This window comes from Ovis canadensis, chromosome 3 (genome assembly GCF_042477335.2).
Source record: "Ovis canadensis isolate MfBH-ARS-UI-01 breed Bighorn chromosome 3, ARS-UI_OviCan_v2, whole genome shotgun sequence".
In the NCBI taxonomy this organism is placed as follows: domain Eukaryota; kingdom Metazoa; phylum Chordata; class Mammalia; order Artiodactyla; family Bovidae; genus Ovis; species Ovis canadensis.
The window spans coordinates 218,943,859-218,958,445 of record NC_091247.1 but is presented as its reverse complement, the minus strand read 5'-3'; the positions used below and the strand labels follow the sequence as shown (position 1 = coordinate 218,958,445).

The window sequence follows — 14,587 nt, the reverse complement described above, 5'->3', positions numbered from 1 at the left end:
AAATGAGTGGAGTCAAAGTCAGAAAAGACCCTTGCAGTCAGTGAGGTGAAGTACCTCGGGACAGCAGTAGGCAAGTACTAAAGTACTCTCTTGCCTGTGGCCTTTTAGGACTTAGATTCTCTGGAACAGGAAAGAAGACCTATGTGAACTGCTGTTCCTAAATTCTCAGTGAGTGTAACTGTCTTCCAGAGTCTCTTTGTGAAACCTTTTAGGTATCCTGTTTAATTAAGCACAGTCTCTGATGACAGTACATCTTCCTCTTATGCACCCTACAGTCAGCTCTTGCATTAGCCCTTAGCTGTTGTCTCTGGTCTTCTAAGCTCCCCCGTGTACTCTTCTTGGTGGTGCTGGGGCTGGGACTAGCCCAGGGCTTGGTAAACTTTCCCTGTAAAGTACCACATGTATAGTGATATTATATATGATGTAGAGTAGATTATTTTTAGGCTTTGCAAGCCATATGTGGTCTCTGTTATGTCTTCTTGTTTATTTTTACAGCTCTTTAAAAATTAAAAAAATGTTCTTGGCTCACACTCCATACAAGAACCAGGCAGCAGCTGGGTTTGGCCCACAGGCTGTGGTCTGCCAACCCATGCCCTGCACGTTTATCCTTTGCCTGCAGCCTCCCTCCGCCAGCAGAGGGCATTAGAGAACATTAAAAGGCCGCGTAGTGAGAAGGGACTCGATGCTTACCGTTTTATTCTCCATTCCTGCCATCATTGAACTACAATTTTTCTGTTGTTGCTTTGTTTACTGTTTTCAGTTTTGTTTGGTTTGGAGTTTTGTTTTCGTTCTGTCTTTTCCCCTGGCAGTGGCAGCTGGCTCCAGTTCTAGTTGTTTCTTTGCCACCCAGAAGCCAGCCACATTGTGTTCTGTTAGAGATAGCAGGACACACACAGGCCAGTGCCTGCTCCCCACAGGTGTGGGCCCCAGCTCTGTAGGCCCCCAGCTTTCTGGCTGTGACCCCACTTCTTATCTCTGTTACCTCAAGCTCTAGTGATGGCAGCTCTTTCTTGTAGTTACCTTGGTGTTACTTTGATGTTTCTGTTTGCTTTTTCAAGCCTCCAGCGTACAATTTAGCCGGTTCACTTTATTAAATTCTCCTAGTTAAAATACCTGAGATTTCTGTATTCCTGATTGCACTGTGACCATTAAAGCTGTATATGTGGCTTGTGGAGCCTAACTTCAGGGGAGAGTCATCTGAGACCTGCTTGGAGTTGTCAAGATTTATAACTTAAACACTGTCAGTCAGGCTTTTTAAGTAAGGGCAGCTAGCTGATAAGTAAAAGCAGCAACTGGTAAGCATCTGGATTTGAAAACCTTTAGAGAAGATTGAATGAGCCGTGTCCTTAAGGTACCACATCTGAACCTTTATTCCCTTCCTAAGTCCATTTTATTTTTTCTTAAATGGTCAGAGTTTCTTAACTCATGGCTACAGGAGTCTTTCTGTGTTGTAGACTATAGAAAGGTTATTCTTCAAATCGTAGCTTTCTTGTAGATCTATTATCTCTGTGGATTGCTCTCGAGCTTTACTTTTGGCTTGAAACTGGTGATCATTGTTTTTTCCCCAGTGGAAATTTTCTTTCCTAATTTAATACCAGATATTTAAGGTTTCCCACCCCCACCCCCACCCCCCCAAACTGTGTTGTATTAAAAGCCTGTGCTTAGATTATTGTCATGGGACAAGTTAAGTGTTCCTAATTCTCAGCACCCCCTTGGCTGCTTCTTCAGGACACAGCTAGCGTGAAGTCCTCCAGCAGCCTGGAGCCCAACCTCTTCTGTGATGAAGAGATCCCCATCAAGTCTGAGGAAGTAGTCACGCACATGTGGACGGCACCCTCCTTCTGTGCAGAGCACGCATACTCGTCTGCTTCTAAGAGCTGCTCTCAAGGTATTACCACACCAGGGAGCAGTGTGGGGAAGAGAAGTCTGACACCACACTGGAAGTCTCTCCTCAAGTATGAATCCTGACCATGAAATGCAGTAGAACTGGAAAAATGCAACTTTGGAAAATCCAGTCTCTCATAGCATTTTTCTGTGATTAGGTCATAATGATAGAAAATTTCTGTAGAATCGTTGACTCCCCCCTTCTGATCCTGCTTTTATCAAACCCCTGATCAGTCGTTATTTATCCTCTATTTGTTTATAATTAGTTGTTGAGGAACTTGCTACTTTTGAAGAATACTCATTCTGGTTTTGAAGAGCTTTATTAGTTCTTCATCTGTTGATAAATAATTTTTCTATTGTGTTCACTATCTAGCCTTTGTCCCCAGTGAAAATCAGTCAGACTGCTTTAGGTCACACCTCTGGGAAATGGAGAATATCTCTTCATAGTAAAATTCAGGATTTTATGGAACAGCATATTATTATTGTTAATTAGGCAGATAATGGGTTATATATATGTGGCAATTATATGTCTAATCTTTTGGTATCTTCTGCAATGGAGAGAGCATTCCCTTTCCCCTCCAGTCACAAGATAAACAATATGGAACCTGTGTTTTCACTCTAAACCAGTTTTTTAGAGTGTCATTAGAACTCTAGGCCTTTTTTGTTCTGTGTTTTTTTTAAATTTCACTTTCATGCTGATACAGTGAATCCAAACATCTAAATTAAGTGTTGGAGGAAGAGGGACCATTCCTCTAAATATTTATTTTGAAAGCAGTCCTTTTTTAGTAGTTTTCATGTTTTCTTCTGTCTTCTGTTTTGGGGGAAAGGGTCTAGCACCCCACGGAAACAGCCTCGGAAGAGCCCTTTGGTGCCCCGGAGCTTGGAGCCTCCAGTGCTGGAGTTGTCGCCAGGAGCTAAAGCTCAGCTGGAGGAGCTGATGATGGTGGGAGACCTCCTGGAGGTGTCCCTGGACGAGACTCAGCACATATGGCGGATTTTGCAGGCCACACACCCACCCTCTGAAGATAGATTCCTGCACATCATGGAGGTACAGATTGGAAGCTTATTGCACAATGGTTTAAAACCACTTAGAGTGTCCCAGCTCCTTTTAGGTTCCATAGGTCACCGCGAGGGGAGGACTGGTGGATAGTGCTCCGGTTGTCCTTCTCTGTCACCAAGCCAAAGTATTTCTGCTTTATGGTTTTCTTTATTGAGGTTTTACGTAGTTTATATATTTTTATACAATTTACCCATGTATTTTTAAATCTGTGATACTATAGTCCTGAGCAGGAGGGGAAAGGACAGACAAGGCAAGTGTTTAGCTCTTTCTCCCTATGAAGAAGGTAAGGGTCAGAGATGCAGAAACTCACCTGGAGTCACACTTGCAGTAAAAGCGGAGGGTCCCAGGCTCTAACTCGCATTTGATTCCTGTGTTCTGAATCATCTTTCTTTTCCTTGACTGTTTCTGTGAAGTGGAAGGTACAGTGTCGTATGCTGGCACACTGTAGTTTGTCTTTGGTTTGAAAGTCAGATCGAAGGTGCCTAATTTAGATAATGTTTTCCAGTTAGCAGAGCTTTTTCTTCATACCCACTGTCTTATTTGATTTTATATATAAGGAAACACAGAGTTTTGAAAAGTTACATATGTCTTATTCAAGGTATGATAGGTTTAAGACACTTGTGACCCAGTATTCTTTATGATTCTGCAGATTCCATGCTCTGTCACTAAGTCGTGTCCGACTGTTTGTGAACTCATAGATTGCAGCACAGCAGGCTCCTCTGTCCTCCCTTGTCTCCTGGAGTTTGCTCAGATTCATGTCCATTGAGTCAGTGATGCTGTCTAATCATCTCATCCTCTACCTGCAGAATCTTAGGAAGTGTTATTTCTTAAGTAATTATCAAGCTTATGATTTTTAATGTTTGTTTTTTCTGCCGCACCCCTTGTTCAGAATTTCAATGCTGGTAAATACAGACCAAAAGAGTTACTGTGTAACTTAGTATACATTTAGTGTGTTGAGCTTTCTATGTTTTCATCTCAGTTACAGACAGGTGCTGCAGACTGTATAATATATGCTGACAATTTTTTGGCCTTTCCCCCCGCCCCTGATAAGCTAAAAATAAGTCAGATATTTTATTCAGGGCTTATCATTATTTTCTACTGTTACCTTCTTTGAATATTGTATTTGTCTTCTTAAAATATCAGAGTATTTATTGTATAATGTATACAATATAAAATTTATTAAATATACAATTCAGTTGTTTTAAAATCACATTTATAATATTGTACAACTGTTACCACTGTCCATTTCCAGAACTTTTAAATTATTCCAAAGAGAAACTCTGCTACTGCTGCTGTTGCTTCAGTCATGTCCGACTCTCTGTGGCCCCATAGACGGCAGCCCACCAGGCTCCCCCATCCCTGGGATTCTCCAGGCAAGAACACTGGAATGGGTTGCCATTTCCTTCTCTAGTGCATAAAAGTGAAAAGTGAAAGTGAAGTCGTGTCTGACTCCTAGCGACCCCATGGACTGCAGCCTACCAGGCTTCTCCGTCCATGGGATTTTCCAGGCAAGAGTACTGGAGTGGGTTGCCATTGCCTTCTCAGAAGAGAAACTCAGTACCTGTTAAATAATAAATCCCATTTCCTTCCTCCCAGCCTTGGTAATTCATATTCTTCCTGTCATTATGAAATTGTATATTCATGATACCTCATATAAGAGACTAAAGCTGTTTTTTGAATATCTTGCTTTTAAATTGTTTCTCTTTTTATATTTTTGAAGGATGACAGCATGGAAGAGAAACCATTAAAAATAAAAGGAAAGGACTCTTCAGAGAAGAAACGGAAACGGAAGCTAGAAAAAGTAGAGCAGCTTTTTGGTGAAGGAAAGCAGAAGTCCAAGGAGCTGAAGAAAATGGATAAACCTAAAAAGAAGAAATTAAAATTAAGTGCAGAAAAATCAAAGGAGCTGAACAAACTGGCCAAGAAGCTAGCGAAAGAAGAAGAGAGGAAGAAAAAGAAGGAGAAGGCCGCTGCAGCCAAAGTTGAACTTGTGAAGGAGAGCACTGAGAAGAAGAGAGAGAAGAAGGTGCTGGACATTCCCTCCAAGTACGACTGGTCTGGAGCGGAGGAGTCGGATGATGAGAACGCCGTGTGCGCTGCACAGAACTGCCAGAGGCCCTGCAAGGACAAGGTGAGTCTCTCTGCGTCCCAGCGAGTGTTTGTGGGGACGTGGAGCAGCAGCCAGGCACACGAGGCTGTGACGTAGTGATGGTCTGTTTTGATCCCAGGATTTGGCCTTGCACCATCACATGTTTAATATAGTGTCTAGAACCTTTTTCAGTTATGAGATTTTAATAGAAGAATGTGTTTTAGAATTTGTGTACAGAGCGAAACATCCCAGATGAGCAGAGAGAAGCTGTGTGGTACCCAGGAGCAGTACACCCCATGTGTGGCCACAGTAGAGTTCAGAGCAGTCGTGTGCCCTCCCTATAGGGTGCCTCGAAGGACTGAGCACCTTGTCAGTCAGCCACAGTGGCCTAAAAGGTCCCAGGCCAGAGTTCTAAGACCCAGGAAGCAAGTTGCCTGGAGATTTGTGTGAAGACATAAAACTTGGGTTAAATCTTCCCTTTGGTCTGTGTCTTAGCTATACTCAGGCCTATGTATATGCTCCTAAATAGAACATGATTTTTAAAAATCTCTTGCAGAATATAATGAAGACCTTTAAAGGTACTATCTTTTTTTTTTTAATGTCAGCCCTAAGCTTTAAATATTAGTAAGTACATGATGATCTTTCTTAAGGCAATATTGATGTTATAGACTTCTGAGAAAAATGGATGGACTTTATGAAAAATCCTAGTTCTTTAAGTGTCTGGAGGCATCTATTTTGGTGTTCCCATCAAGATTATTAGTAAGTTCATGGCTTTAACTTTGTCTCCTTACGCCACTTGACTTTTAGAATTTTAATAACCCCTCAGTTTGAATATATAAACAGAATAAATACAGTTGCATCACTATTCCCTCCTCAGCTAAATACTGTTAGAGCTTGAAGAGGTCATCTTCTCCAGCCTCTTCTACAAATGATGTAACCAGGACTGAGTGAGGATAAATGATGTAACCAAAGTCATAGAGCTAGTTAGTGGCAAAACCACAAGGAGAAGCCTGGCTCCCAGACCAGGTGCTCCACTAATATCCCCACCCCTCCGATAATTGAGATGCAAGTACAAAAACAGTCCAGAACTACATGACGTGTTTAAATTATTAAAGGTTTTCTCACTTTTGGAAAATGAGTATATAGTAAAATATATACCCCGTAGTCCAGCTCTCCGAGAATAACAACTGGGAATATTTTAGGGTTCTTCCTTCCAGTTCTTTTTCTGTATGGTTTGTTTCATATCGTGTCATAACTGTCCACTTTCGCATCTTTCTTTATTAACTTCATAAGCATTTTTCTATATTGTAAACATTTTTAAAGCATCTTAGTAGATACATTATGTGTGTGTGTATTATTTTTATCTTTCATTTGAATTTATTCTCATCTGAATTTTTTTATTAAAGAGGCTATGAAAGGTTACCTAGTTCTCTTTGGGTCCTGAAACATTAGTAGCTTAGTGTTGGCAGAACCTTCTCCCCTTTCTTTCTCCTTTAACTAATTTTTAGCAGTTGTAGGATTGGCAGCAAGACGTGTGTTTTGTTTTGTTTTGTTTTTAGCTTACTTACCGTCATCCTTTCTACAGTGTTTATATCCGTCATAACCTTCCTCTTTTTTTCCCCTCCTTTTCACTTAATACCCTCTCCCTTCTCCTCTGCTTAGCATTTAAAACACAGTTCAGTTCATCTATTGTCTCTGTTCTCTTTCTGTAGCATACAACACTGCAGAGAGTTTTCTCTCTTTTGCTGCAAAGTTTATAATTAACATGTCCTGCTTTACTTATTTAAAATAATGTGATCAATATATAAGCCCTAAGACTTGCTCTTAACATTGTAGGTATTTTTTGAAAATCTAGAAAAGGGATTTCCCTGGTGGTCCAGTGGTTAGGACTCCACATTTCCATTGCAGGGGGCCTGGGTTCCATCCCTGGTTGGAGAACTAAGATCCTGCAAGCTGGGTGGCGTGGCCAAAATAAAAAAAAATCTGGAAAGTTATCCCCATTTTGATGGAGTAAAAGGAAATTTAGCCACATATTTAGAGAAAATGTCTATTGTTTAAAATATACAAAGATTTGTACAGATTACTACAGAAATTTGTGAAGATTAGTAGAGAAGATTGTTGAACACACAGGTGAGCAAGTGTGCCTCACCCTGTCAGTAGCTACATGAAAGAAACTTACAAATGATGTATTTCTATAATGTGTTTAATTTCAAGTGGGAATTATTTCAGATTATAAACATTTTGCCCATCACTGCTGTTCTGCAGTTTTTGTAGTCCTCCAAGTTTGTTTCTGACACAGTGTTACTACCTGTGTATTTCTTTAAAAATTTTGTAAATAATTTTACAACTTCCTCAATTTGAAGTGTAGTGTTTCTTTAAGGAAAACAAATTAATGCATGATATACATCTTCACTACAAAAGGATACCAAGAAAAGAATGTTTTTGAAAGAAGTCTGTTCTTTAAATACTATGTAGCAAAAAAACACACACAACTTCTAGGGTTCATTCGTATTTAGGTAAATGTACATTTTTTTCTAACAAGTAATTACTGTTACTTTTACCTAAAAATGTGCAGATTGAGAAAACTTTGAAGGATTACTTAAATGTATCTAGCCTCTATTTCAAAGATGTTTTAGAAAGAAAAAAGAAAAATATTATCAGAATAAAGTTAAAGGTTTTAAAAGCCCAAAACTCTCTCTTCCATCATTATCAAATTGACTTTAAGTTGAAATTAATTTTTAAAAAAAATAATGAACTATTTTCAAAAGATTAGTTTTCAGGTTCAGATTCTTTTTCTCCCTAAACTCTGCCACTTTCATTCAATCTTACCGGTACCACGAGTTAACTTGAAGGAGCAAGTTCTTTCAAGGTAGTATATAAGTAATATTTTTCTGCATTAAAATAAATATTTAATCTTACTATGAAAATAGACTTTTTCCCCCTTTAGCTTTTTTACCTTCTTTCTGGAGCTTTTTTCTTAACATTACTATCTCCCTAAGATGTCCAATACAGTAAATAAAGAGAGATTATAAACTTCTATCTCTCACTTCAAGTGTTTGTTTCCCACTCTGAATTTTAAAAGATTTTTGTGGAGAATCATATAGGCAAAAGTATTTGCATTATCAGTTCCTTTATCATTCTTATCTCCTTTTAGCATAAACAAAGGTTGGATTACCTAAATGAGTGAGTCTCACACACACAAACTATGGTGATGTTATGATAAGGTGACCAGCTGTCACTTTCAGTACCGAAATTCCTGTGTCTTGGGAAACCAGTTAATTTCGGGCAGACTGAAAAAGTTGGTTACTTATTGAAGAGAGCACCAAAAAACATACATGGGGATTCTAAGCATATGTTGTACTTGATTAAGTAAATTGTTTTAATTTTCATATCTGGCTTTTGCAAGAAAGTTTGGTACAAAAGAGATTGAATGCCAAAAATACAAAGAGTTCAGTTGGGTAACTAAGCTAAGAGTATCACTAAATCACCAGCTTTCTTTTTTCCCAGTGTAATAATATGCACTAAGAATTGAAGAAAATACAACATGAAAAATATTTTTTCTTAAGCGTAAATATGAAACTGTTTAGCAAAACAAGAAATGCGAAACCAACATAATTTTCTCTGTTTAGTATATTTCTCTTTTAAACACACATTTAACTGATAATCTCTTTATCGGTTAATATTTGAACAGCTCATAGCTGTGAAGTTTTTCAGGAACTCCTTTTTTTGATTTGACACATATGCTTCCTAGAAATAATGAAAGGGGAAATGACTGTTAGGACTTACTATGCAATTAACCAGATTCTTTGTTCTCGAATGTTCAGGCTGCCACAGTCTGTTCACAATCCTCTGGATTCAGTTAGCATTCCAGACAAAAGTATAATTTTGACTGTTAGTCAAGGAACATGATCAAAAGATACTCACAGGGGCATTTTTTCCCTGCTAATTATTAGGCCAAATTGTTGTCTGACCTATGGGCTGGGATCAAGTCTCAGGAAAAGTTACTATGCTTTTTTGGGATGGTGGGGAAGCTGGGCTTAGGAATGGACCTCTAGCTAAACTCTCAAAAGGGGAAATGCTGTCTTCCTTATTTGAAAGAGAGCAGATTTGATTTTGGGAAACCAGAAACCAGTGAGCCGGGTGCAAAATGTGATTTTAAAAGAAACTTTCCTTGGCAGCAAATCATGATAAATTATAACTTTTTTACCTTGTGGAGACTGGACTGGTTAGACACCTCCAGTCTGAGCAGCCCAGAGGACCACAGCTCTTCCTCCCAGTTCCCTTGGCCAGCGTCACACAGCCAGACACTCACTCTGTGTTCACCCGCTGTCAGGTTATAAATCTTCACCTGCTTGTGCTATCTTTATTTTTTATCTGTTGCACCGGAGTCGTCATCTCCGTTTTCTGTACCTTCAGTGCAGTTTGCCACAGTAGGAACACTTTGGCTGATTAAGACTTCAGAAGCTAAATATCACACGAACAATTACAGAACAAAAACAAAATCCATTTGAGGAAGCAAGTCACTCTGAACTGCAGAAAGCAGTGTAACAGTGAAAGTGATGGTCAAGTTTAGAATATATGAGAATGATCTGGGAGCTGGTCACAATACAGGCTTCCGGTTTGAACACCAAGGTGATTCTGAGTCTGTGGGTTTGGGCTAGGTCTCAGCTACACACAGTAGGTCATTCTGGCATGAGCCATGCTGCAGGCAGTTATTTGCAGAATATTTCATGTGAAGAAGGATGAGTGGAGCCGGGAGACTACAATTTTAGAAATGCCTCCAGTGTCCCAGCCTGGGGACCAGGTGCCTTGCCAAACATTATTTCATTTGATCCTCTAAATCAGTGGTCCCCAGCCTTTTTGGCACCAGGCACCGATTTCATGGAAGGCAGTTTTTCCACAGCCTGGAGTCATTGGATGGTTTCAGGGTGATTCAAGCACATTACATTTATTGTACACTTCATTTCTGTTGTTATTACAGCAGCTCCACCTCCAGTCATCAGACATTAGATCCTGGAGGTTGAGGACCCCTTGCTGTAAATAATCCTGTGAGTAAGACTTGGTTTCCGTTTTACAGAGGGAGACGTGGAGCCTTAGGGAGATTGAATGACTTGCCTCAGCTCATACATCAGAACTCTGGACTTCGAAGTGAATTCAGTAATCTTTATGCCACACAGTGCCCCTTGAGAGCTAGAACTCTTAAGAACAACTAAAGCAAAAAGATAATTTTGACAAATGATTTCTCCCACCCTTTATTAAAAACCCAGAAACTACTAACATGACTGTCACGCTGTTGATGAGTTTTATAGTCTGTGGACACTGATTTTGAGAACTGCCCACTTTCCCTAAAACTCATTTCCTAGCCCACTCCTCCTTCCTTCTGTCCTTTCTCACAAGCTGTGCTAAAGTACTTCGTGGATCCCTTCATTCTCCTCACTTTGCTCTGGTTTCTAGAAAAGTTCATTGTTGTGCATGGCTTCTGCCATTGTTAGTGAGATGGTCCACTTTTATCTTGCATAGAGGAGAGTAAGAAGCCCTTTTATCTTAAAGGTTCTAATGTGCCATGGCATAGCCATAAAAACCACCCCAATTACCTGCCAAATAACAAAGCCAGGATCTCCTCACCATTAAGTGTCTACCCCAGGCTTAGTGCCACCAAACCACAGTCCCTTTCTGGCCTCCTATAGTCACCATCCTCTCTGAAGGGTCACAGCTTGTCAGGCCTCTGCCACTGACCTGTCAGTTACTCAGACTTTAAACCCCAGAGTGATCTGTTGACCTGTGTCTTTGACTGTTTTAATTGGTTAATTTGTAAGATTTGACCTCTGATATTTGCTAACTTTTTATAGGGAGTTGTATTTGTAACGGAAGAAGAGAAGAATAAAAAATATTAGTTTTAAAAGTGGCCTATGTGACTGCTTTTCTAAAAAGGTATTTAATGCTCTTAGTACTTTGGCTTATCTCTTTGAAATAAAGCTAATACACAGGATTGCCTTCACATTGTTGTACTCTGCCTTTCCTGATTGATAATTGCATTGTCTTAGAGCCTAGACGTTGTTAATATTAGCTAAAACTACTTGGCTGCTCTATTAGAAGTTCCTTTTTTTGTCAAATTTTCTCAAACATGTTTCTGCCTTGCAAGGAGCCCCAGGTATTTATGAGGTGATGGAGTACCTAAGAGGCCTTATTTTGTGGACACATTACGGAAAAAAACATAATTCGGGGGGATTAACTTCCCAGCTTCTTTATTTAAATAATAACTCCATAAGAAGTCATTGTCTATCTCTGGGCATTCCCGTTATTTGCTATCATTTAAGCCAAGGCAGCTCTTTGGTTTGCTTATATCCCAGGCTTCCTGCATGTGTAACCTAAATATCCCCAATCTTGTCTCCAACAGGTGGACTGGGTGCAGTGTGATGGTGGCTGCGATGAGTGGTTTCACCAAGTTTGTGTGGGGGTCTCTCCAGAAATGGCGGAAAGTGAAGATTACATCTGTACAAACTGTGCAAAGAAGCAGGGGCCAGACAGCCCAGGGCCAGCGCCGCCCCCTTCCTTCATAATGAGCTACAAACTACCAGTGGAGGATCTTAAAGAGACCAGTTAGCAGACGCTGGGTTGGTTTGGGACACGGGGGAAAACGGACCACACTGAGACCGTAGTCATCAAGTAGAGTGGTTTAGGTCCACTCGGAATGTTGCTTCCAAAGATGAACGGCCTTCTGGGAAAGTCCTCTCAGCCGACTTCTCTGCGCATGGATGTGGGACCCGCGTTCTCTGTCTGCACTCGTGTGCTAAGGGTGTCTGCCTTGGTCTAGCAGCTGGGGTTTCAGTACATGTCTCCTCTGAGGTCCTTTGTCACATTAAGGCCAGACACTGGAGCTCCAGGGTGGCAGGTTGGCATCATTGCGTTGGTGTGCTCGCAGGGCTTGTAAGAGTGTTTTAGGGCCAGTTGATACTAGTTAGAGGTTCGCGGCCAGCACTGTTGGGAGGTACTGACTGCTTGGATCTCCTTAGTTAGGGCAGTGGGAGGAGTCAGAGGACCAGCTTCCTTCCACTCTGACCTGCTTTTGATGCCTGGCAGGTCCAGCTCGGAGAGGACCAGGACGAACATAGTCCTGTTAGAGGCTGTGGGAAGGGGGCCTGGCCTGTAGACCTCCGCTCCGTGTGCTTGTGTGTACCAAGAGGAAAACCCCAAGTGAGGGGCAGATCACCCCATCTTCCTAAGGGGAGGAGAGTAGCATCCAGTTCAGAAATCTGACTAGATTGGATTCTGGGAAGAAGAATCTTGCCAAAGGCAAGCAGCCTTTTTTGGCTTTGAGAAGTCTTGTTACCTTGGGTCTGCATTTAGAGAAGAGCAGGTACGTGGATCCAGGCTTCTGCAGCAGCAGAGACAGTGAGTCAGAATGTTTCACTGAGCTAGCGGTGCATGCTTTTCGGGGAAACCTTCATTGACAAGTGTACCAGGTGCCACCAGGCTTCAGGCATGGCCACCAGCAAAACCAGCAAAACAGCTTTTTGCCTTGCAGCCCTGCCCCACTGTCTGGTTCCAGGACTGGCAGTTGCTGACAGAGGCCGGCCGCGGGCGCTATCCCGTAGCCCCATGGCTTCCTCCGAGGAGTTGGGCATAGAGTACCTCTGGTGACGAAGTTGTTTTAGTAATCCATTTTTAAAAAAAGAAAAAAGGACTTGTTTTTACTTTTTTCTAAATGTCTCTGACTACTGACTGTTCTATAAATAGATTATTTTTCCTTTTTTAATATACATATATGAATATATAAATATATATATATTTACCATTACCAGCAGCTTGTGACGGAGTCTCAGCATCAGAAATCCATTTGGGGGCTTGCTTTCTCTCCTTGCTTTTTATAAAGGAGTCCCACGCCTTCCTTGTAGTACATGGAGTTAGCACTTCCTTCTCCAGCCTCGCGTGACCAGATCGTCCATCTTGTTTTGTCCAGATAGATAATTCTGTTTCCTTTGTGTGTTGGGGCTCGTCCCTGTGTGTGGGGACCCTGATCGTGCTGTATCTGCAGTGGTGGTTCTGTTTGGTTCTGCTCCGTTCTGTTTGTGAAAGTTTGAAACGACGGTGCTGTGTTGTCCTCCTTCCTGTTGTGTTCTGTCCTCGTGGAGGTGTTAGGGACGCTCTTATTAGAAGGGGACTCTCTTTTTTCTTTAAGGACAAGAAAGACCCACCAAACAAGCTGAAAATGGTGTTTCATCTTCACTATCCTGTGTCCCTTTATTTTGGGTTGAAAATATGTGGTTTGGCTTATAAATCCATCAGTTTTCCTTTTAAAGGGGGGAGCAAGATGGGCCCAGAGAACAGCTAATACTCTCGTCCTCCCTTTTTAAAGAAATGTCTTCTAGTAACTAGAAGCGAAATGTACTGTCGAGTCACAGTTTGAGTGGGTATGAGATTTAACTCAAAAGACCTTCCTAAAAAAAAACCTTTCCTGTAAAATCCAGTTTCTGGACATGCTTTCTCTGTAGTTCCTATTACCAATCTTTTCGTCCCTCTTCCCCTGGTATCATAAAATCTTGAGTGTTAAGTTCATCAGTGTTGACGTGCATGGATCTTAACGTTTCATCTCAAGTGTATGTATGATTTAAGATTTCATTGGAAATTACAAGGTAACTATTTCCATAACTTTTCATTTTGATAATGTACATAAAGATACTACTTAGTTAAGAATTTCATCTGGTTATAGAAGAAAGCACAATTTTTTTTTTCCTTTTGGTCTTCTCTGTAAAAGCCTTCAGACACTTGTAGGTTAAAAATTGATTGCAGTCTTCAGTGATGGCTGCCTGGAACATGCTTTATAAAACACCTTATTTTCCCTTCAGCTGTCAGCAGAGGGACATATGAGGATGCTGAGAAAGATGGCTCAGGGGCTCTGCTTCTTGGAGAGTGGGAGATAGGGAGAGAGGGCTGTTTAGGAAATGATTTATGTCCACAATACGGCATTTGCCTGCATGTTTGACCTGAGAAAGTTGCAAGGCAATCTCCCAACCATGAATAGCTTCCTGTTCATGTTCAGACATTTTGAAACCTAAATATATCCTTTAATTGATACTGTGGGATTTTCTGTATTAATTTGAAAGTCATAGGAATTTGCTCTGACTTTTGACCATTTAGACTGAGGCTGAGAACAGATGAGTGAAATTAGTTTGAAGAAGAAGAAAAATACATAAAATGTGTAATTTTGCAATTAGTGGATTAAGATTCATCTGTTTAAAGAAATGCTGATACTCTAGTATAAAACTTTTCACTTCGAGGAAGATACATATTTACAGCTTAAACCCATTCTGCAGGGGTGTAGCATGTCAAGTTAAAATTTGATTTAAAATGTTTCTTCACCCTTCCTGTCTCCTCCAAGTCACAGTTCTTCTCCGTTGATACTTTTAACTTTCTTGTTGTAATAATTCTTTCAAAGGCATTTCTCACTATGTTCACTATAAAGCATTTTGGCGAAGATTATAGAAGGGAAGATGAAAATCGGTAGCCCAAGAGTAGATCCTCGGCCCCTTGCACGTGGGACCACAGCTCTCCCG

At 40.7% G+C, this 14,587-nt stretch overlaps 1 protein-coding gene across 1 annotated transcript in view; it reads left to right on the top strand.

Moving 5' to 3' along the window:
* KDM5A (lysine demethylase 5A) overlaps positions 1 to 12,739 on the top strand; it is a 63,770-nt gene extending 51,031 nt beyond the window's left edge. Inside the window, exons 25-28 of the mRNA XM_069581561.1 lie at positions 1,729 to 1,888; positions 2,712 to 2,932; positions 4,665 to 5,075; positions 11,431 to 12,739. Coding sequence (XP_069437662.1) covers positions 1,729 to 1,888; positions 2,712 to 2,932; positions 4,665 to 5,075; positions 11,431 to 11,637 — 999 coding nt within the window. The 3' untranslated portion in view covers positions 11,638 to 12,739. The remainder of the gene's footprint in view (positions 1 to 1,728; positions 1,889 to 2,711; positions 2,933 to 4,664; positions 5,076 to 11,430) is intronic.
* Positions 12,740 to 14,587: the final 1,848 nt, after the last annotated feature.